The 23,731-nt window shown below is 40.2% G+C and overlaps 1 protein-coding gene across 6 annotated transcripts in view; it reads left to right on the top strand.

Annotated features, from left to right (window-relative positions):
- Positions 1–23,731, top strand: part of GRIA3 (glutamate ionotropic receptor AMPA type subunit 3) — a 286,960-nt gene that overhangs the window by 130,046 nt on the left and 133,183 nt on the right. For all 6 annotated transcript variants that reach the window (XM_047716296.1, XM_047716295.1, XM_047716294.1 and 3 more), the window contains one exon: positions 7,694–7,881. In XM_047716296.1, the coding sequence (XP_047572252.1) occupies positions 7,694–7,881 (188 nt within the window). The remainder of the gene's footprint in view (positions 1–7,693; positions 7,882–23,731) is intronic.

The raw sequence follows: 23,731 nt of genomic DNA, 5'->3' as shown, positions 1-23,731 counted from the left end.
TTGTTTAGCAAAGGTGGCCCAATGACCAGTCCAGTAGGATTGAACTATGACTATCATAGTTGGGGCCGGTTCTTTATCCATAATCACCTTGCCGCCCCTCTACTGTCCTGCTTCCTGCATTATCTTGGTTGAACACAGAAGACAATCCAGCATTCGCCCAGTTACCTATGGTAACTTCCAGTCTTTAAAATGAGGAAGAAAGGGTGCCGGGGTGACTCAGTCAGTTAAGCATCTGCCTTTGGCTCAGGTCATGATCTCTGGGTCCCGGGATCAAGCCCCACGTCAGACTTCCTGCTCAGTGGAGAATTTGCTTCTCTTTCTCTTTCTCTTTTTCCCTCCCCCTCTTCCTCTCTTTCTCCCCATCTCTTGTTCTCTCTGTGTGTCTCAAATAAATAAACAAAATATTTTTAAAAAATAAAATGAGGAAGAAAAAGAAGGTGGACAGCAACAGTGGTCTGGAATGAAGATGAGAGAATCTGCTGCTCAAACAAAAGTGGCTTTCAGTTGGGCATGCTAAAGCTCACACAGAGTGGAGGACAATTCTAAAGCTGCTAAAACAGCAGGCTTATTTTTAAAAAGCCAGGGCTCTGTTAAGCACCTCACCTCCTACAAGCACCAACGCCTGCTTTGACTCTGTCTCCAGCAACGGACTTTTCTCTTTTTTTTTTTTCCACCCTCAAACTCGTATTTACTCTCTTCGGGCAGTTGCAACAGGGGACAGTCAAACTATATAATAAATTAGGTACAAAAACAAATAAGAGCTTTTGGGGGGTTACTCACAGATATATACTAAATTGAGGTTGGGGCGCCTGGGTGGCTCAGTGGGTTAAAGCCTCTGCCTTCAGCTCAGGTCATGATCCCAGAGTCCCGGGATCAAGCCCAGCATCGGGCTCTCTGCTCAGCAGGGAGCCTGCCTCCCCCCCTCTCTCTGCCTGCCTCTCTGCCTACTTGTAATCTCTGTCTGTCAAATAAATAAATAAAAATCTTTAAATTGAGGTGATCATTGCCCCCAGGGCTGTCAAGTATGTGGCCATGTGCCCCAGTGGACACAGGGAAACTCTGCATGGTGAAAAACACTGCAGTATGAGGCCATAGTGCTGACTTGCTCAGAAAATATGAGCAAGGCTCATCGCCCAGGAGGGCCCAGACGCCAGCTCATTAAAAAATCAGGGATTTTCTCAATTTAAGTTTTGAATAGGTAGGGCACTCACATGATTCAAAGAACAAAAGTACATAAAGATCTATGAAATCAGTGTTTCTTAAGAGACCACTTATTGGTGGCAAGAGGCAGCATACAGAGCTGTGCTCATCTGTCACCTGTGTCTTCCAGGAGCTTACCTTCAGAGAAGACAGCATGAGTCATATTTTTTCATCTTTATTGTTTTTGTGCTTACAGAAAATGATAACTCCTTCCTTTAAGATAGTCAAACATTCCATAAATAAGGAGTAGTGCAAATAGGAGTTCTTGGTAATCCTAAACCTCAGAGATAACTACTGCCAACTCCTTTGAATTCTTCCTATACATATACAAATAGATGGGGCTTTTCTTTACAAAAATAGATTTATAGTATAAGTGCTATTCTCAGCTTTCTTCTCCATAAAAATATACTCAGAAGTCCTTTCTTCTATTATCTAGACATTAGGCCATCTTTTTAACAGCAGCATAGCATTCCAAGCATCTGTACTAGAATTTATTTATACAGTTTTATTTGGAATTTTTAAACGCCTGTCATACAGTCCTTCCAATCAACTTCTTTATTGCTTAGAACTGATTTCCTTTACTTTTAAGCCTACTCGTCTCTGGAGAAATGAGTGAGAGTTCAGTTAGGGAAGCTTCATGAAGGAGGAGAATCATCCACAAAGATCTATAGGTAGCAGAAAAAGAGACACAGGTATAGTCACCTTGAGCAGGTAACAATGAGAGTACTGGATACATGTGCAAAACCATCTTCCAGATTTGAGTGAGTGTAAAAACAGAAGAGAAATACAAACTGGTATGAGGTAAGGAATTAAAGAAAGGGAGACAAAAGCAGGTTGGAATGGAACAAATTTTGATACATGGAAAATGAGCTGTTACATGGCAAAGCTTTATGGAGAGAACCGACATGTTTTAATTGAATCCGAGCTTGGTGTCAATTAATAGTATAATGTGGCGATTTAAAAATATTATTTTTATTAATATTGGAGTTCTGTTGAGGAAACAGAGCTCCAATATTATTGGAGAAATAATGTCTTCTTTGAAGAAATGTCTGTTCATGTCTTCTGCCCATTCTTGATGTGATTATCTGTTTTGTGTTTGTTGAGTTTGAGTTCTTTATAGGTCTTGGATATCAGCCCTTTGTCTGTACTGTCATTTGTGAGTATCTTCTCCCATTCCGTGGGTTGCCTCTATGTTTTGCTGACTGTTTCCTTTGCTGTGCAGACACTTTTGATCTTGATAAAGTCCCAAAAGTTCATTTTTGCTTTTGTTTCCTTTGACTTTGGAGACATATCTTGAAAGAAGTTGCTGTGGCCAGTGTTGAAGAGGTTACTGCTTATGTTCTCCTCTAGGATTCTGATGGATTCCTGCTTCACGTTGAGGTCTTTTATCCATTTTTAGTTTATCTTTGTGTATGGTGTAAGAGAATGGTCGAGTTTCATTTTTCTACACATAGCTCTCTAATTTTCCCAGCAACATTTATTGAAGAGACTGTCTTTTTTCCACTGGATATTTTTTCCTACTTTGTTGAAGATTATTTGACCATAAAGTTGAGGGTCCATATCTGGGCTCTCTACTCTGTTCCACTGGTCTGTGTGTCTGTTTTATGCCAATACCATGCTGTCTTGGTGATCACAGCTTTGTAGTAAAGCTTAAAATCAGGCAACGTGATACCCCCAGTTCTGTTTTTCTTTTTCAACATTTCCTTAGCAATTCGGGGTCTCTTCTGGTTCCATTCAAATTTTAGATTTCTTTGTTCCAGCTCTTTGAAAAATGCCACTGGTATTTTAATCAGGATGGCATTGAAAGTATAGATTGCTCTAGGCAGTATAGACATTTTTTTTTAAAGATTTTATTTATTTATTTGACAGACAGATCACAAGTAGGCAGAGAGGCAGGCAGAGAGAAAGGAAGGGAAGCAGGCTCCCCGCTGAGCAGAGAGCCCGATGTGGGGCTCGATCCCAGGACCCTGGGATCATGACCTGAGCCGAAGGCAGCGGCTTTAACCCACCGAGCCACCCAGGCGCCCCGGCAGTATAGACATTTTAACAATGTTTATTCTTCCAATCCATGAGCATGGAATGCTTTTCCATCTTTTTGTTTCTTCTTCAATGTCTTTCATGAGTGTTCTGTAGTTCCTCAAGTAAAGATCCTTTACCTCTTTGGTTAGGTTTATTCCCAGGTATCTTATGGTTCTCGGTGCTATCATAAATGGAATCGATTCTCTAATTTCCCTTTCTATATTTTCATTGTTAGTGTATAAGAAAGCAACTAATTTTTGTGCATTGATTTTGTATCCTGCCACATTACTGAATTGCTGTATGAGTTCTAGTAGATTGGGGGTGGAGTCTTTTGGGTTTTCCATATAAAGTATCATGTCATCTGCAAAGAGAGAGAATTTGACTTCTTTGACAATTTGAATACCTTTGGTTTCTTTTTGTTGTCTGATTGCTGTTGCTAAGACTTCTAGTACTATGTTGAACAACAGTGTCCAGAGTGGGCATCCTTGTCGTGTTCCTGATCTCGGAGGGGAGTCTGCCAGCTTTTCCCCATTGAAAATGATATTTGCTGTGGGTTTTTCATAGATAGATTTTATGAAGTTGAGGACTGTTCCCTCTATCCTTATACTTTGAAGTGTTTTTTTTTTAAAGATTTTATTTGTCAGAGAGAGAGAAATCACAAGTAGGCCGAGAGGCAGAGGGAGAAGCAGGTCCCCTGCCAAGCAAGGAGCCCGATGTGGGACTCGATCCCAAGATGCCGAGATCATGACCCGAGCTGAAGGCAGCCGCTCAACCAACTGAGCCACCCAGGCGTCCCTACTTTGAAGTGTTTTAATCAGGAACGGATGCTGCATCTTGTCAAATGCTTTTTCTGCATCAATTGAGAGGCCAATGTGGTTCTTCTCTCTTCTTTTACTGATTTGTTCTATCACATTGATTGATTTGCGAATGTTGAACCACCCTTCAGGGAGATTCAAATCAAAACCACATTGAGATACCACCTTACACCAGTTAGAATGGCCAAAATTAGCAAGACAGGAAACAACGTGTGTTGGAGAGGATGTGGAGAAAGGGGAACCCTCTTACACTGTTGATGGGAATGCAAGTTGGTGCAGCCACTTTGGAAAACAGTGTGGAGGTTCCTTAAGAAATTAAAAATAGAGCTACCCTATGACCCTGCAATTGCACTACTGGGTATTTGCCCCAAAGATACAGATGTAGTGAAAAGAAGGGCCATCTGTACCCCAATGTTCATAGCAGCAATGGCCACAGTCACCAAACTGTGGAAAGAGCCAAGATGCCCTTCAACAGACGAATGGTTAAAGAAGATATGGTCCATATATACAATGGAGTATTATGCCTCCATCAGAAAGGATGAATACCCAACTCTTGTATCAACGTGGACGGGACTGGAGGAGATTATGCTGAATGAAATAAGTCAAGCAGAGAGAGTCAATTATCATATGGTTTCACTTACTTGTGGAGCATAAGGAATAACACAGAGGACATTGGGTGAAGGAGAGGAGAAGTGAATTGGGGGAAATTGGAGGGGGAGACGAACCATGAGAGACTGTGGACTCTGAGAAACAAACTGAGGGTTTTGGAGGGGAGGGGTGTTGGGGGTTGGGAAGGTCTGGTGGTGGATATTAAGGAAAGCACATATTGCATGGAGCACTGGGTGTGATACATAAACAATGAATCTTGGAACACTGAAAAAATAAAATAAAATTTAAAAAATGTATTAGCAATCCTGGGGCACCTGGCTGTCTCAGTCTGTTGAGCGTCTGCCTTCAGCTCAGGTCATGATCCCAGGGTCCTGGAATGAAGCCTTTGCATCAGGCTTCCTGCTCAGTGGCCAGTCTGCTTTTCTCCCTCTGCCTTTTCTCCCTCTACCACTCCCCCTGCCTGTGCTCTCTTGTTGGTACTCTCTCTCTCAAATAAATAAAATCTTTAAACATTTTTTAAATAAATAAATAAAAATATTAACAATCCTAGGCTGCCAAAATAACAGCCCAAATTAAAGCAGGCAATAATCCATTATCATCCGCACTGGTCAGATCACATCTGATTTATCCAGGTCAATAAAATATTGACAAATAACCAAAAGAGAGAGACCGAACAGTGAGGGAACTTATTATCATGTTGTAAAAATAACTGTTGTAGTATTGGGACATCTCTTGTCTGAAGAAAAGAAAAATAAGGGAAGATATGTTATCTGTCATTTAAAAATGTGGCCTGCCATATGGAAAAGGGATTAAAGTTCTCTGTGTCACTCTTAGTAGTGAAATAGGACTAGCAAATAGAAATGATAGGAGTATAGATTTTGATGGGGCACCTGGGTGGCTCAGTCAGTTAAGCATCTGCCTTCCACTCAGGTCGTGATCCTGGGCTCCTGGGATTAAGTCCCACATTGGGCTCCCAGCTTCCTGTTCCCAGAACAGGAAGACTGATTCTCCCTCTCCTCCCCGTTCATGTGCTCGCTTGCTATCCCTGTCTCTCTCAAATAGATAAAATCTTTAAAAAAAAAAAAAAGTAGATTTTGACTCAATACTCAAAAAACCTTGTCTTTTACTAAAGGATCTTTTAAAAAGTTTGAACATATCAGAGACTTCCTGATGTCATTTCCTTTCAATTATTGTTCAGCCAATACTTTCTTCATAATAGTACAGAAGTAAAATTCAACCTCATCCTTGCTGAATTTCATAAATTCTTAATTAGTAGGATTCAAAATAATGAGACTTTATTGTACACTGCTTAAGAAAGATTTTCAAATACTTTAATCTCCTTCTTCCTGTTTATTTCGTAATCCCATGCTTTGGCCCACCATGTGCCCTCAAGTCCCACTGAAGCAGAGAGCACACAGAAAACCCACACAAAAATGTAAATCTGAGAAATAAATATGCGTGGTTGGTTTAAAAAGAGTAAGAATTAACATTTAAAGCAATGGTAATTTACTCTGATCTGTAATTTTGAGCTCCTATGCTGAAATTGCTCATTTGGAAATTACCAAGTGCTTGGGTCTCATTTGTGATCTTCTTCCTGCAAACACCCAGCACACAAAGGAGTCATAATGACCGGCTGAGTCACTGCTGCCATCTCCCTAAAGCATGCTCTCCAAATGTCAATACCATTTTCTATGGTGCTGTGATGAAGATTCCCGACCATAGCTTGCTTACACTAACAGGACATGTCCTGGAATGTGTTCAAAGGGCACGTGATCTTCGTCTGTCCTCCACTGCTCCACTGGCCAAAGGGTCAAAGCCACATTCTGGCTTTGCAGATCACTCCCATTACCCATTTCCATTAGTTATCGCCTAAATATAAATGGAAAACAATTAAATTTATGGGAAGAAGGGAGCTGCTTTTGACTGGATCCCCCCAAAAATGATATCTATACTTGATGAAATTATACTCGGATTATGAATTCCTACCAGAAGCAAAAATATAGACCTGATATAATATTAGAGACATAAGTACTTGAAAAGACCAGTACATAGAAAACCCTGTGCTATTCTGTGGCTCATACTTTAAGGCATACTGCTCTTCCCAACTTCTCAAACCCCACCTCCAAAAGCATTACCCAGAATTCAAAGATCACATATTTTCCATCTTTCCCATTCAGCATAGATCCAGGGTGTTAGTAGTTAATAGTTGTCAGATGTAAATTAACTAAAAAGGAACCAAGAATCCCTAATAAATTTAATTTTAAAAGGGGAAGAACTGAGGAAGACTTAGCATGATTGAACTTTTTCATAATTCTGGGATCAAAGGACCAGTATGATACCTTTGTTAGAAATTGTGTTTGTCAGGTTTTCTTAGTTCTTTTACTTGGGAGACATAATTTATCTTGTTGGATAGTCATAATCATGTAAGAACCAGCCATGTTATAAGGTTCTACCTCTACATACGCTATGTCTCATTCCGAAAAAATGTTTAGTGGAAGATCAAAGACGTGAGCTGCAACATGAAACATTGAGGCCAGAAACAAGGAAAAAGCTTTAGCGTTCATTCCATAGATGTTTTGATAATGCATGTCAATCAAAATAGTTAGGTACTATAATTCAGCTATGATTGCTTGAATCTGGCCCAGCTTGGTGCCCACGAGTTGTAGAATCTTCCTTAAATCAATATAGAGGGTGCCCGGGTGGCTCATTTGGGTAATCATCTGCCTTTGACTCAGGTCATGATCTCAGGGTCCTGGGATCAAGCCCCGCATTGAGATCCCTGCTCAGTGGGGAGTCTGCTTCTCCCTCTCCCCCTGCTCATTCTATCTCATAAATAAATAAATAAATAAATAAATAAATAAAATCTTTTAAAAAATAAAGATAGAGATGCTGACTGTCTGTATGGTTAAGTCTTGAGTCATGAGTAAGCCTGCTTTCCACAGTGTGTAAGATATGAAGGGACCCAACGGACTGTCATAAATACACATAGAACCTTTAATACAGGAAGAGTTTAAAAAGAAAAACATCATCGTTGTTCTTCCTTCTTTCAGGATTTTCCATTCTCCAAGCGATTATGGAAGCAGCAGTGCAAAACAACTGGCAAGTGACAGCCAGATCCGTGGGAAACATAAAAGACGTCCAAGAATTCCGGCGCATCATTGAAGAAATGGACAGGAGGCAGGAAAAACGATACCTGATTGACTGTGAAGTCGAAAGGATTAACACAATTTTGGAACAGGTACATTTGAGATTTATTCCACCCCCAACCAACACGCTAAATCATAAACCTTAGGCAGCTCCCATATCTGCTAATAAATTAAATAGCCAACAGACTAGATAGGCCAACAGTTTTTGATAGTCTCTCTAATCTTTTTTCTTCCCCAGTGGCTGTAGGAAAAAAAAAATCTAAGCTGTTGAAAATTGCATACCATAATTAATCTGGAAGTCTCTGCAATTTAATGCTACCTATCAGATAAACACATCCTTTCACACTTCTGTTTCTAGATCGCTGACTACTTCAAAGTAATCCCCTTCCTTTTCCATACCTTCCTCCCAGCGCTGACCAGACAAGGGATTAGGCAGGACAGAAGGGAAGGGTTTTGTTTCTGGGGGCACGGGTAGTTGCAGAGTGTCAATGGAGTCCTCCCTAGGTTCAAATTTGTGGATATTTTTGTAGAATAGCCCTCCGGTTCCAGAGAAAGACAGAAAGAATGTGTACATGTAATTTAGACCCATTTGTAAGATGGCATATGAGAGAAAAAAGTGTTTATGGCTTTTAAAATGTGAACAAATTGAAAAAGAATTGGATTGGGGGAAGAATACAATTCAATGGGCCCAAATGTATTCATTACCAAGCTTGGATATTTAAATTTAAGACTAAAAAATATTAGAAAAATGTTTCACCCTAAGCCAGATGAATACTCTGTTTCGAGTAAAGAGTCAAATTGAAATGTGGTGAAAGTTTATTATTTTCCTTAGAAGTCTCAGTTTTCCAGTTAATAACAGAGTGCCTGTGATGCCATAAACAAAACTGTAGAGGAAACATTTCCATTTTAATTCGATCCCAGTGTACCTGGGGCCAAAACAGCTTTGGAGATTGAAATTATAGTGAGCAGCCATTGACTGGGAGAGCTGTTTTTATAGCAAATTAAATATTAACAATTTGTCAGATATCCCCCGATACGAAGACAATGCAAAAAAAAAAAAAAATAAGGAAGGGAAGGGAAGAGGAGAGAGAAAAGGAGGGAGAGAGATTGAGAAAGAGAGGAAGGAAGAGTGAAATTGCTGAGCCTGCATCATGGAGATATGAAGCTGCCCCCTTCCTGAGAACGGCATCACCTCTAGTGAAACGCATCTCACAGGAAATCTAGAGCATACCCTGACTAAATCGAATTTCCCAACTAACATTCTCTTGAGCTACCCAAATGATCCACCCCTCCCTTCTAAAAAAAAAAAAAGCCTTTGATTTTCTTAGATCTTGAAAGTGAAGAATCAGGTCAGTGATGGTGGTGTATGTACTACATGCCCTCTAAAATTTTATACCAAAATAGCCTTTTAGTGGGTGACCTACTTAATAGCCTAAAGCACAGGAACATCTTCCTTGTTGTACTTTGTTTTCCTTCTTTTGTATCAGGAACTTTGGTTTCTTGAATATGTCATATTCAGTTAAGTCTTCTAGGTTTTTTAGGGTCTTACACTGGAGGTTGGGATTTTTCAGCATGATGTAATAGAAAACGCAGTGGGCAGAGCTCTGAATTTTATGTAGCTATGTGGTCTTGAACAATTAAAATATCTATACCTCAGTTTTCTCATCTACATCACAGGGAAAATAAAACATGCTCTATTTCCCATGATTGGTGTAATTACTCCAAGAGACATAAACTGTTATGTCTGAAAAAAAAGTCATTATTACCAAGCTTTCAGGAAAACTAAGCTAACATTATTCAAAAGCCCCTTTCTCTTTTTCATGTATCACTTTCTATCTTCCTTTCTTCTATATGTACATTCACAGTATCCCTCAATATTCTTTCTATACAATTTTTCAGGGAACAAGGTTCAAAGAAAGGTTTTAGCAACATCCAGATAAGGCTAAAGAGTTCATTTCACTTATTCTTTTCCCCTCTTTCAAAGAATTGTTTATAGAACTACCAACTCAATGTTTTCTCTGCCATTTAAGGAATTTCTCCTACTATGAGATAGGCGCCACAATTGTCTTATTCGCAGTTATATTTCCAGTGTCCAAAAGAGTACCTGGCACATAGTGATGGATGGGTGGGTAGATGAATGAACGGACAGATGAATGAATGAATATTGAACCAGCACATTCTTAGTAAGTTTCACTATGATTTTGCAATGCTTCCAACAAGAGACAAAAAAGTGCCTGCAGCCACATTAGATTACTAAAGCACACATTTCCTAAAGGTTTAAGATGGGGGTTCTCTGCTCAAACCTATTCTGATGATATCATGATTTCGCCATAATTTTTTAATATAAAAATAGATTTCTCATTAAACAAATTATTTAAATTAAGCAACAAATTCAACATGATGCTTCTTTAGGTGAAAATTTGAAAAAATTAACTGAATGCTAAGATACAGAGATGTCACTTTTTTTGTTGGTTCCTAACCATTCTTTTGACAAATTTATCCTAATTCACAATACAGATCCTGGTTAGAATGATGACATTTATAATTCAATAATTACCATGTTCTTATAAAAGATAGCCTTATCCTCCAAAGGTGTTTCCAACTTTGATTGAGGTGATTTTCGTAAAAGGAAACCACAAATGATACTTCATGCCACTGTCTGGGGTAGGAGAGCCTGTTACACCAATATAACGCTATTCCCTGAAGATTTGATTTTGGCATAAAGTTTGTATCGTACTCTATATCCCATGGGTGTGAATGAAAAGACATCAATATGGTGCAATTTTCAAATATAAACAGGTCTCCAATATAGTGTTATATAGCATAATCTCCCCATTTTATGATACAGGTTCTAATTTCGCTGTGAATGTTCAAACACTTAGAGGGTAAATACGAATTCTTCTAACATGTCTTTCCAAAGCTCTTTTTTAACTCTTTCCAACTCTCAGACTACAGCAGAAAAAAAAAGACTCAAAAGAGGTACTAATATCACTATTTAACAGTTCAACTCTAAGGAAAGTATTCCATACTTAACACCTCTAAGAATTAACATAGAAAAAAGACCTAGAGACAGATGAAAGAAACCATGAAAGATAGTCGGGGTTCACAGAGAATATTTAGAAACTATAGATTTTGAATCTAAAAATGAAGAGCACTTTGTATAGGAAGATTTAGGTGTACTAGGCTGGATGAACCACTGACCTGACCAGATACAGCATTCCTATTACTGTACTGTGTTCATGAGGCCCTCCCTGTTGGTGGACAGCTGCCTTCATGCAATGACAAATCTAAACATTCACTTTTGAAAAGGTTGCCTCTCATGGACTTACCTACCTGTGACAGAGTAGATCCTTCATCCCCGTAGCATATACATGTGGACTGCTTTTAAAAGTCAGGCCCCATAACATGATATGGCTCTGTTCCACATTTTAACTTTATTTGGGGAGGCAGCAGAACAGAGAGTTTCAGAACGTGGACTTTGGAGCCAGTCGGCATGGATTCTGTCACTAGGTGGGTGACCTGGGGCAAGTTGTTCAACTCTCTGTGCCTCCATTTCCTGGTTGTAAAATGGGAATGGTAACTGCCCATTAATGACTTAATAATATAGGCAAAGCTTTTAGAAGATGTCTGACACATAGTGTTTGGGTAGTGCTTTGGTGCTAAATGACATGTTTTCACATACATTATCTCATTTGAGCATCACTATGGGAGGCAGGCAGGGCAGATGTGTTTATCCCAAATTAACAGATGATAAATGGACACTTAGTGACACTTCGATGATTTGTCCAAATGTGGTGCTCCACTCATTCCTAGTAAGTGGCAAAGCAGGGACAAAACTCAGGTCTTCTGACTCCTAGTCCAGTGCTCTTGCCCCTACCCTGACCCACCTTCCTTAATTTCTAAGTCATTTATTAAATATTTAGTCAAAGCCAAATCCTAGATTAGGCTTGTTCATCAGATTATGTTGTAAAACACTTGCAAAGCAATGGGAGAAGATCCAGAGTAGAGCAGCAAAAAATGATTAAAGCATTAGAAAATGGGCCCTACAAGGAAAGGCTACCTGGTGTTTGGACTGTTAAGGCTGGTGAAAGAGAACTAAGAGGCAGTTTCATCACCATCCTCAAGTATAAAGAGTTATCATAAAGAGGACACTGGCCAAACCACTCTGCCTGCCTGAGGACAAGACCAGAGCAAATGAGCTTAATTAGGACTAGAGAGAGAGTCAAAATTCAAAAGGACTCATTACAAGGAGAGAAGAAACTGGAAGAAAATAAAAGCTCACCAGTTGAGGCAATATGGATATGGGGCTATTCCAGAGTAGGAAAAAGTCAAATCTAGAAAGTTTTAAGATTGTTTTTGAGAACAGACTAATATTCTGAGCTAATCCTGTCTGTTGCCAAGTAAATAACATTTTAGAAGATTTATTTTAATGAACAGATAAGGGTATTTCCCAAGTTGCCTTTCCATTGGATATCTAAAAGGTTGTCTCTTTAAAGGCATTTAAACATCCCCCTTAGGGATTTATTGTGTTTTAATTATTTTCATAGATAATTCAAAGGGAAATCTCAGGCTAGCCCCTATTTGAATTATGGCATATGCAAACTTGGTGGGGCCCAAACCAACATGTGGCAATGGGCTACTCTCAGGAAAAATACAGATTATATGATTTCTCCTGGAAATATTTCAGGCAAAAATCACCTCATTGTGGATGATGTGAAAGGAACACTTCTTATGGACAGAATCCTGAAGCAGGTCAATCCTTCAGGCTCCTTTCATTTGAGAACTCTGTCACTTCAAAGACAGTAATTTTAAGAATGAAACATCCAAGTTAGGAAGTCAGGTCTCTAAAAGTAACAATTTAAGCAAGATGAACACTATTAGGGGCCTTTCTAAAGTATGAGGCTATCACACAAAAGAGACTGTGCTCACTCCAAAGTGTGTGTAGCAATTGGGGTCACTAGAGCACTGTTGCCTATGGCTAGACCTAGGTCAAGTGAATTAAAAATGTTATATAGCCTTATGCCTACTCCTGGCCTCACTCTCCACTCAGCACAGAGTGGTACCATCCAGTTGCTCCTCTCTGTTTTCTCCCCCTTTGCCCCAGCCCTAACTCTCAACATTCCTCATAGAACATTTAGCTGACATACCAGTCCATGAGACAGTTTGTGTTAGCATTCCCTCTTTCTGGAAGATTTTGTTTATGGTAGAGTTGAATAAACATCAGCCTGGTAATCAGATAGGCATGTCTTCAGATCCTAGCTCTATTATTTCTCTTTTGCATGACTTTGAAAAAAGTGACTTAATTTCTTTGAGGCTCAACTTGCTTATCTTGAAAGACCATTCCACTCCCTTCCTTTCATGTGATCCTCATGTGTTGTGAGGATGAGATAAAATCTGTGGAGAGCACCTGGCACAGCGCTTACACCCAGTAGGCACTCAATAACCAGTAACCATAGTTGTTTGTCCACTAGAAGGAAGTTTTCATGCTTGCAAAAATTAGTTGTTGAAGGACTGTTGCTCAGTGTCTTCGTGGATTTTCCAAGATATCAGTTCAATCTAAGGTCTCAATATGAGAACAGAGTTTTAAGACCTAGCTTCAGGTCTCACTAATATGAGTTTTAGCACGTTAGACAACCTCTCTATTTTTCTCACCAGTATAACATTGGGTAACACACAGTGACTGAGAAGCTCAAGGACTACCTGAGAATTAACTAAATTTTTCAACATCACTTAAAATAATTAAAGGCATTAAAACCTTAAACCACCTATGACAACTGGGCATTTTTAATTACAAATAGGGATAAGTGGTTACCAAGTTCCAGATACCACTTTAATCAATGTGTGTGGGTATGTGTGTTTATATATCTCATGTGAGTTAATCCTCATATTAGCCCTATAAGGTAGATGAGAATATTATCTCCATTTTACAGATGTGGAAACTGAGACATAGAGGTCATACAGCTAATAACTGGTGGAGCCATAATTTGAACCCAGGGGGTCTGACTCCAAAGGCTGTGAATCACTACACTCATCAGCCTTGGGTCTGACTGAGATTTTCAAGCCAAGTAGATTCAACCAGAGTTTGTAAGAGATAAGCAGCTTGATGAGGCCTAGAACAGCTTTGTTTACAACAACCGTTGATAAACAACAAGCATTTCACAGATATTTTCTCCACTTGATGAGGATCCATATTCCATTAACACATGGAATTGAAAATAAGCCCCTTAAACCCACCCTTTGGTGAAAAGCTCATTTATAACAAACAAGTTCATTTACTTATGGGACCAAAACGATCTATGCAATGGGCCCCACAAAGGTAGGAATAAATTGTGAGAGATACTTTATCAGAGCAACTAGCATTTCCATCTGTGTGCAATTCTCAGGTAAAGAACCACAATCTCCATTATATTACCCCAATTGCCCTAGATTTTGCCTATTTCCTCCTTCTCTTGCTAGGGAATAAGCTGAATGTAACTGGAAAATTATGGAAGACAACTCCTCTTCCCTTCATTAACCTCCAGAAAACCAAACATAAAATAGGACTCGTTCTGGGAAAGTATAAATGCCCACAGGATAAGTGTTTGAGGTGGGTGCTGAGCTTTTCTCGGCTGCTAGATTTGAGAATGTTCTTCACTCCCACCCAATATCACCCTTAAATCCAAGTGAGAGGAGCCACTACCTTGAGCTCCGTGCTTTAGAGGGCTCCTCATGTTGCAAACACTAAAACACAGACAGGATTTTTTGCCTTTTGGGTCTTGGGAGTTTTTGAATGGTTAGTGGCTGGTGGGACATCAGGAAAAAAGGGGAGAGGGACACATAAGCCAAACTGGACTCCCCATATCAGAGCACAAAGGCCTATGGGGTTAAGGGGGAGTAGGGCAAGGGCAGGGGCAATGAAGGAGAAATTGACAACTTATGCCATAGGAAACAAGAGAAAAACGACTAATTTTGTTTACAATTGGCCTCCTCAAGTCACCCTAAGCAAAGAATCTTGGCAGATATGTTTCTCCAGATAACTGCGCTCCCTCCTTCTGCACTACTTGAATGATGTAGTTTTGGAAGACGTGGAATTTCTTGGCAACTCCAAGTCAGAAAAGTGAGGCTTGGGGCTGGCAACTTGCTGTCCTTGGCTTCTTGGAGAATTTGACAGGTCCACCCCATCCCGGCTTCAGGTGGGTCCAGCCACAAGTCAGGAGTTCTGAGCCCAGGGCTCAGATTCCATCCCATCCTGCTCTGCCCCAGCAGACTGTGTGGATCTCACAAGTAGTAGCTCTGGCTGGGAGAGAGCCTGAGTCCTTGAGCATTCTGATCTATTTCAAGGGCATGGCCTGCAGAGCTTTGGGTGTGTGAAGGATTTCAATCTAAAATGGAACTAGAGGGGGGCGCCTGGGTGGCTCAGTGGGTTAAGCCGCTGCCTTCGGCTCAGGTCATGATCCCAGGTCCTGGGTTCGAGCCCCACATCGGGCTTTCTGCTCAGCAGGGAGCCTGCTTCCTCCTCTCTCTCTGCCTGCCTCTCTGCTTACTTGTGATTTCTCTCTGTCAAATAAATAAATAAAATCTTTAAAAAAAAATAAAATAAAATGGAACTAGAGGATCTGAAATGGAAAATCTCATGCATGTGCCTTCAGGAAAATGAAACTTAAGAATTGAGAGGACTAATTTCCCATAAATGCCTGACTTCACAGAAAAGCAGAACCTCTCCTGACCAATGAATATCCATCAAGAATCTCTTTTCATCCTCAAGCCAATGAACTTATTGCTGGGACACTGACCAGACTTCCTCACTCTTTGCATTCCTTGCCCACAAATACTGCCCACCCCATACCCTAGACAGACTCACCTGAAGCATGCTACAGTTTGCATTTCCTAGAATAGCACTTCTTCTGCTATTCCTGAACAAACTCAATTTCTGGTCATTTGAGCTTGCATCAGTTTATTTCTTTATTTGGGGTGACAGGCAGATACTCAAGCAGACCAAGGCATACCTTGTTTTTGGACATTTTAACATTTAAATATAGGGTATGTGGTCCTCCATTTGTATTTCTGTCGTGGGTTCAAAAACATTAGGGGTGAACCTGCTCCTATTCACCTATGTCTCTCATACCTAAAAACATAAATGCTCTGTCAAAATGTCCAGTTTATTCCAGAAGAGTAGGTTTTTCTGAACACTCTAGGCTCATTCAGTGTAAATGTAGCTCTTCCAGTCATCTATCATATTTGTTTGGTGAGGCAGGTTAGGGAGGGTGCTTTTTCACAGTAATAGAATCTCTTCCTGACTAGCTTAGATGCTATGAGAAGTTAATCAGGTTATCTGGTAAGACTGGGATAGAGAGTGATATGCCCATCACTCTTGGAAGATTTTTATCCTACTTCTGTCTCTCAGAGGTGGGTACAGGCTACTCCAGAGAATCCTCCTGCTACTTTCTTATCTTTTGTTTTATTCCATAGATATTCCTTTTTACCCTATCCAAAGTCCAAAGGAGAAGATGGTCAGGGGACACAGTTAGGATAAATTATGGGTCTGGAGGGGCAGTGAAAGAGAAGTAAATTACTCAATTTTCTCCTCTTTTCCATGCCCACTGCCACAACATACCCTCAAGAACTATGTTTGTTCAATTCCTTTCTTTTTTTAAGATTTTATTTATTTATTTCGGGGGGAGAGCATAAATGGGGGGTTGGACAGAGGCAGAGGGTGATAAAGAATCTCAAACAGACTTCATTTTGAGCACGGGGCCTGATGCGGGGCTCCATCTCACAACCTGGAGATCATGACCTGAGCCAAAATTGAGAGTTGGATGCTTAACCAACTGAGCCACCCAGGAGCCCCTGGTCAATTCTTTTTCAACACTAGAGTTTGTCTAAGAAAGATTCTCTATGCTTAGAATTCCAGAGTTCTTCTAGAGACCTCCTTTCAGAGGCATGGTTACAAGCTGAGAGCTAAACATTTTTCTTCCATCACATGGTAGTGGTTCTATACTTCACACTTAGGTCTATGTCTTCAATGATGTTCAGATTATACGGTGGGCTGGTACTGGATAGGAGATAGCACAGTGACACTGGACACCCCTTGAACCAAAGCAAGACACTATTTATTTACCAGCCTGTGACTACAGGTGGAATAAATGAGAAGTATTTCAGAATCTTTGAACAAAAAGACACATAAGGGATTTGGCAGGTGTTATTTACCCGGATTTCTAAGGGTATCTGAGATTGTATCCCCATGATAGAGAAACAAGGGCCACACAGAATGGGATCTCTTAGAATGGAGAAATAGTTGCTTACCTATCTAAGAAATCACTGCACAATTAGGAGGTAACTCATGAAGAAGAAAGAAGGCAAAGGGATCACACCTCTGGAACAGGCATTGTAATTTACACGGAACACTTCCAAGACAAGGACCAATCAACTGTTCTGAGGTTAACCTCACACAAGGGCTTATATTAGAGTACTATACTAGGCACTATTAGAAGAAACAAAAGTTCTTTTTCTTTCCCTTTTAAGATCCATAACAGCCCCTAGTAATGTAAATCAAATGAGAGAGCAGCATATCTCAACAAATGTAAAATAACATAATAAAGACAAGGTACATATGTGCTGGTAGAATAAAAGGAATTAGAAAAACCCACAGCTGGTTTTTGCATATGAGTTAATTCATCAGAGAATGTAAAGTCAAAGTGTTTCCAAGACCTATGCCTCTCCATCTTCTTCCCCCGGGAACATGGTAAGGCCCTAATATTAAAAAAAAAAAAAAAAGAGAGAGAGAGAGAGACCACATTTCTCTTTGTTTCTTCCTGCTTCCCAGTCTCTTAATGGTCATACTTCCAGACATAGATAACCAAACAAACTCATTGGCCTTTCTTCATCTCTTGCTGTATTTTACAAGATGTTCCCTTTCTTTTCCCACATCCAGCCATTCAAGTTTTCTCCCTGAAATGAAACTGGCTGCCTCATGCATCCTTTTCAGGGACCTTTCTCAATTACTTTACCAATGTCCTGTGTTCTCTATTTCTTACCCTACTGACATGGTGATTTAAAGTGATTACTTAAGATATATTGGACTACCTTAATATTCTGAAGCAAAAATGCACCACAAAATTGCAGAACAGTTGTCCCAAAAACAGAACTTACAGTTGGATATCTTAAAGATACTGACAGCTGACATTGTTTCTCTTAAATCCAGCTTAACATCTGGCCTCCAGGCCCTACGTGAATGGGCAGAGCCACACACTTAAACTTGCAATAAAAGTTCCAGGTGTTAGGTGATTTCAGCACTCACTGGCAGCCTTAAACAAAGTTGTTCCCTAAACTGCAAAGATATTGGGGAGCCTGGGTGGCTCAGTGGGTTAAGCCGCTGCCTTCGGCTCAGGTCATGATCTCAGGGTCCTGGGATCGAGCCCCGCATCGGGCTCTCTGTTCAGCAAAGAGCCTGCTTCCCTCTCTCTCTCTCTCTGCCTACTTGTGATCTCTCTCGGTCAAATAAATAAATAAATCTTTAAATTAAAAAAAAACTGCAAAGATATTTATCCTAAGAGTTAGTAGCAGACACCAGCACTCTATATTTAGAGATTTTATCTTCAGCTTATTAAAAAGGATGGTCTGATTCTCTGGTCATACTTCACACTAGACTGGCTAGACTGGCTTTGTGACTATTTAGAAACAAATCTCCTCTGGGAAAATAAAGAGAAAAAACTCATTCAAGATCATTACTTTGAAATAGCAAGACACTTTATTTCAGATGATAGAAGGTTTGGTATCAAAAAGGAACAGCTCTTGCTCAACCAACAGTTCCCTCACCTTATTTTAAAAAATTGTATCTAATTATTTGCTTGATTATTTCCTATGAGGTTTGAGGGTTTTATTTTAAAAAATCAACACAAATTTAAATTAATTTTCATTAGGGAACCTCATGGAGTCCTTGGGATGACTGGAGACATCCTTGGAGTTTTATAAAGTGGAGTACAGAGGCCTGGAGGCAGACCTGGGTTCTAGCCCCGAGCCATAGGACTCCAAGGGGTCACTTAATCCCTCTGTACCTCCACTTCCTAAACTGTAAAATGATTGTGTTCTATATGATGGTCCCTCCCAGGTCCAACAGGCTATGATTCCCAGAGCGGTGAAAAACAGGGTAGGCAATTTGAGAAATATTGAATCCCAACCCATGTTACCATACATCGTTCTAGATATGGGCAGGGGGGAAGACATGTCTTTCATGCTATACTAGTAGGGGTGATAAGTCAATACAATCATTCTGGAAGGCAGAGTATGATAAGTATCTAAAACTGTGTGAGTCAACTTTCCTGCTTTCTCGGATGGCCAGGCTTGTGGCCATCACAGAATGTTTCTTTGCTGACTGTGAATCTTGCAAACCTCAGTATCAGTAAGCTTCGCTTAGCCTTGGAGACACAGATGGAGGGGGAAATTGAGATGCTATGCCCCAAGGCCAGTAAAGGCCTGGAAGTTTATCATTACCTCTCTCCCTAGAGTACAGATTAACAAATGCCCCCATTAATAGGATTTTCTAGTTAGTGAAAGTTATGCACTTGTGTATAGGCAAATATCACATCAGCCCTTATATCTGAAAAATGATAAAATAATATCTGGAAAATGACTGGGGAAAATTCCTGTAAGGAATTTCTGGTAGTTGGCTTCTGATTAACTGCAGTTTGTTTGTTCATCACAAACCTATCATAAGTTCCCTGTTATAACCTTATCCACTGTAATACTCCTGCTCAAGTGTCCTTCACACATAGCAATGTAGAGTAGATTACAGTAAAAATTTATTCAATCATTGAACATAGAGCTACGCTACTACCCAGCAATCACACTACTGGGTATATATCCTAAAGATACAAACGTGGTGCTCTGAAGGGGCACATGCACCCGAATGTTTATAGCAGCAATGTCTACAATAGCCAAACTATGGAAAGAACCTAGATGTCCATCAACAGATGAATGGATAAAGAAGATGTGGTATATATACACAATGGAATACTATGCAGCCATCAAAAGAAATGAAATCTTGCCATTTGCGACAACGTGGATGGAACTAGAGGGTATAATGCTTAGCGAAATAAGTCAATCAGAGAAAGACAACTATCATATGATCTCCCTGATATGAGGAAGTGGAGATGCAACATGGGGGGTTAAGGGGGTAGGAGAAGAATAAATGAAACAAGATGGGATTGGGAAGGAGACAAACCATAAGTGACTCTTAATCTCACAAAACAAACTGAGGGTTGCTGGGGGGAGGGGGATTGGGAGAAGGGGGGTGGGGTTATAGACATTGGGGAGGGTATGTGCTATGGTGAGTGCTGTGAAGTGTGTAAACCTGGTGATTCACAGACCTGTACCCCTGGGGATAAAAATATATTATATGTTTATAAAAAATAAATTAAAAAAAAATTATTCAATCATTGAAAATAGAGCTACGCTACTACCCAGCAATCACACTACTGGGTATATATCCTAAAGATACAAACGTGGTGCTCTGAAGGGGCACACGCACCCAAATGTTTATAGCAGCAATGTCCACAATAGCCAAACTGTGGAAAGAACCTAGATGTCCATCAACAGATGAATGGATAAAGACGATGTCGTATATATATGCAATGGAATACTATGCAGCCATCAAAAGAAATCAAATCTTGCCATTTGCAATGATGTGGATGGAACTAGAGGGTATTATGCTGAGTGAAATAAGTCAATCAGAGAAAGACAATTATCATATGATCTCCCTGATATGAGGAATTTGAGAGGCAGAGTGGGGGGTTTGGGGGTAGGGAAGGAAAAAAATGAAACAAGATGGGATCAGGAGGGAGACAAACCATAAGAGACTCTTAATCTCACAAAACAAACTCAGGGTTGCTGGGGGCTGGTGGGTAGGGACAGGGTGCTTGGGTTATGGACATTGGGGAGGGTATGTGTTGTGAAATGTGTAAGCCTGACAATTCACAGACCTGAGCCCCTGGGGCAAATAATTCTTTATATATTAATAAAAATAATCAATAAAAAAATTTATTCAATCGAAGGCCTTCTCCCCCATCTATTAACACCAACATTTTAGGATTAAGCCTGGTAACTTATTCCAAACTTCTAAAGATATGAACAAATTCAAATGCAAAAATGAAACTAATACAAATATCTTCTTTTGTTTTGAGTTGATCCCATCACTTAATCAAGTGAAGCTTCAGGCCTTCAAAAAAAAAAAAATAGGACACATTGACCATACATAACTCTTTCATCCCTCCACAGGCAAAGAGTACATTTTCAGTTAGCATGGGAGGAAAACACCTTAATACCTGTTCCTTTGTATGGCTTACACAGTGAATGTGCTGGGTAAGCCTTTGCAGGCACTGAGAGGTTGACTAAATCCTATGCATTAGAATAACTGCCTTGTAAACATTAATGAATTTTTTAGAATCATCATCATGCTTTATTAGGAAATTCACCCAGATTAAGAGCAACAAAAAATGTAGCAATTAGAAGGTTCATCACACAGCTGCATGATTACAGGAGCCTTGTCCTAGATTCTAACAGATGCTGTAACAAACAGTTTCATAAGGGCTGCAAGAACCACAGTTTACAACAGCAATGCAAAAGCTAATTATTGCTCCCATTGCCACAGGACCCTTATGTTTAAAATAATTTAAATTTCTGGGATTTCCTATAGAGAGACACCAAGCAAAATAAGTGCAGTGATAAAAAAAAATAAACTCAAGTTCTTTACTACCCTAACACTGAAAGGCAATGACAATTAACTGATCCATGCCAAGGTCTGGACTTTGATAAGATGGAGTGTGGGAAAGAGTCCTTAGTCAGTTTGTTACCAACCACCCCATTGGCCCTTCCAGTCAAATGTCATGTCTGTTGGGGCAGCCTTCCCTCAGTCCAGATCTATCTCTGGCCAGAGGTTATAACAAAGTACCAAGTAAGGGGTTCCATTCAACAGGCCAGAACCAGGGCTTGGGAGATTTGTGACAATTACTGTCATGTCACTAGAGGTAGAGGTAAGGGGAAGAAAGAAGTAGCCAGGTACCACTAGTCTCTCTCCAACCTTTAAAAATAAATATAGCTACCAAAGAGCCTCCCAAATACACATGAGCCCCCCCAATGCCTTACTTGGGAAAAGAATAGCAGTTGACAAATATCTTCTGAAGTAATCCAGTGCTAGGCCAAAGACCCAAAAGTTGGCTGAGTTCTATCTCAAGATCACCATGTGACCTTGCACAGCCACCTCACCTTTCATCATCTTAGTGACTCCGGCCATAAAATATAAGAAGCCTTCCCTACCTGACAGGATGACAAGATGAATCAGACTATTTCTCTAAAGTATTCTAAGATCCTCAGAGAGGGCAAGTCTACACATATCAAGCATAAGAATCATTGCACCTCATGTCTTAAGGAGGAGAAAATGAACAAGGAAAAGAACGTGTGGTCACTGAGCCTGAGAACTTAAAAAGGATCTAAGTTTCTTCTATAATCTGAGGTGCATCTAAGGAGAGGGAGACTGAAGTGAGGGAGTCACCTTAAATGTTTGAATCTGTGAGTCTTACTGGGGGATAGCAGGTGCTTTGATTATGATTTTGTGGGCCAAAAAGGTCTTTCTTAAACATGGGTATTGTATTAAAATTTCCATGGTTTAACTTCAGATGTTTTCATGCCTTTAGTTGCCCCAACAGTGGAAATTCTAGCTCTAGGTATAAGTGGATAATTATTGAGGACAGGGGCAGGAAGGGTGCCATCTCTTTCAAAGTTCAGTGTTGCCAGACAATGTGCCTGCCAGTCTTAAGAATGGGGACACAGAAGTAGGTGTACCAATGTGCAAATCAGAACCTTAAAATGATATTATCTAAAACACACACACACACACACACACACACACACACACACACACACTCGCAGAGGTAAATAAGAGAGAAGAACCAAAATAGAGTGGGACCTCAGTAACACTGTGTCTTAGATTGAGAGATGAAGATCCAGGAACACTGAATCAGGGGACTAGACAGTCAAAGAAGATAGTATCAAAAGCTTCTTAATGACAATTTTTAAGTTCCTTCGCTGCTATGTCCTTAACAGCTCTGACAAGTCCTTTTCACTTCTCTTGACCTATTTCAAACTACTGCCTGTGCTTAACTCGAGAACCTCCTACTCAATAAATCGCTCCTCCTCTCCCTTCCCTGGCCAATATAAAATCAATTGTTGCTTGACAGACTGCTTTGTTGCAGTTTTCTCAAAGGCACAAACGAGAGAAACACACCTTCTTTGTACATGCATTAACTTAATTTCAGTTTCACCCACTCAAGCACAGCGCAATCCTTCAAACTCTGACCCAAACCGTTTTGCTATTTGGTGTCCATGGCAACAATCACCAAGCCACTCAGAGAGAGTTGTAAGAAGTGACAGGAAAGTGCATCTCTCAACAGAGCTTTTAGTTCCTTTGCATTTGCTACACCAATAGCAGGTGGCAGCAGGTCCCTCCCAGAATCCTCAAGCATTTGCTTTCATAAGGGAGGGGGAATGTCATTCTCATCTCCTCCCCAGAACACTTCTCACACCCAGCCTATTGAAGATAAAGTACTAATTGTGGAATATTGAAACTAGTAGGAGGACAGTTTTTGCCTGAGAAAACTTCTCAGTGGTCTCCTTCCCCAGCTACTCTGTCCCCTGCAGCCTCCACCACAATACCCTGCTTGCTAAACTATAGCCAGTGACCGCGAACCCTCAAAAGACAATACACATGAAATCCTACCCACTTTTCTCTCATGGTCCTTACCACTCAGTGACCCAAAACTCATTCTCTTAACTTAAGTCATGTCAATGCATGCATGGCAATCTTGCCATCAAACTATTTGTAAAGAAAAAGGGCTATGTTAATAAGGATCCAGATACCGGAGGATCTATGAACCAAGAGAAAAATGTATGGTTTCTCCAAACATAGTGAAA

Source organism: Lutra lutra, chromosome X, assembly GCF_902655055.1.
Source record: "Lutra lutra chromosome X, mLutLut1.2, whole genome shotgun sequence".
NCBI lineage: Eukaryota > Metazoa > Chordata > Mammalia > Carnivora > Mustelidae > Lutra > Lutra lutra.
This window is presented reverse-complemented; position numbering and strand designations above follow the sequence as displayed.